The 546-nt window shown below is 72.9% G+C and overlaps 1 protein-coding gene across 1 annotated transcript in view; it reads right to left on the bottom strand.

Moving 5' to 3' along the window:
* Nucleotides 1-234: 234 nt before the first annotated feature.
* SCARF2 (scavenger receptor class F member 2) overlaps nt 235-546 on the bottom strand; it is a 10,715-nt gene continuing 10,403 nt past the window's right edge. Inside the window, exon 13 of the mRNA XM_023740556.1 lies at nt 235-546. This exon is cut by the window's right edge and continues 130 nt beyond it. Coding sequence (XP_023596324.1) covers nt 235-546 — 312 coding nt within the window.

Here is a 546-nt window from a genome sequence, read left to right as displayed (position 1 = left end):
CTCCGCAACTCGGCCAATGGGGAGTCGCCTGTTAAGCGCCAAGCTCCTGCCAGGCCTCGAAGCGGCCACTGGCGCCTGAGCCAATGGGACGCAGCCTCCCACCGCGCCGCTCCAGCCAGCCAATGGGAGGCTGACCGGGCCCGGCCTGCAGCGGGAGCCGTCGGCGCAGACGCGGGGTGGAAGCAGCGCTGCGAAGCCTGGGAGAAGCTGCGTATATGGCCGGGCGACGCCTCGCTACAGGGTGGGAGCGCCCACCCTCGCCAGCTCGCCTGCCGCTTCCCGGCTTTTCTTGCGCGGTGGCTTCTGAATGGGCGTCTTCTTCCGAGGGGTCTCGGGTGGGGGTGCACCGACGGCTGCCTTCTCCAGCCCTGGCGCCTCGGGTGTAGGGGGTGCGCGGGCTGGCGAGGCGGGCAGCACCGAGCGCTTGGCCTTCTGCGGCGGCGCCGGCTTCTCCCGTGGGCCCGGCGCACCCAGGGCCCCTTCGGCGCGGCCTAGGCTGCGAGTCTTGCCGCGCAGCTCGGCTGCCAGCATGGAGGCGGCCTCGGG

Source organism: Trichechus manatus, unplaced genomic scaffold (assembly GCF_000243295.1).
Source record: "Trichechus manatus latirostris isolate Lorelei unplaced genomic scaffold, TriManLat1.0 scaffold00157, whole genome shotgun sequence".
Taxonomy (NCBI): domain Eukaryota; kingdom Metazoa; phylum Chordata; class Mammalia; order Sirenia; family Trichechidae; genus Trichechus; species Trichechus manatus.
This window is presented reverse-complemented; position numbering and strand designations above follow the sequence as displayed.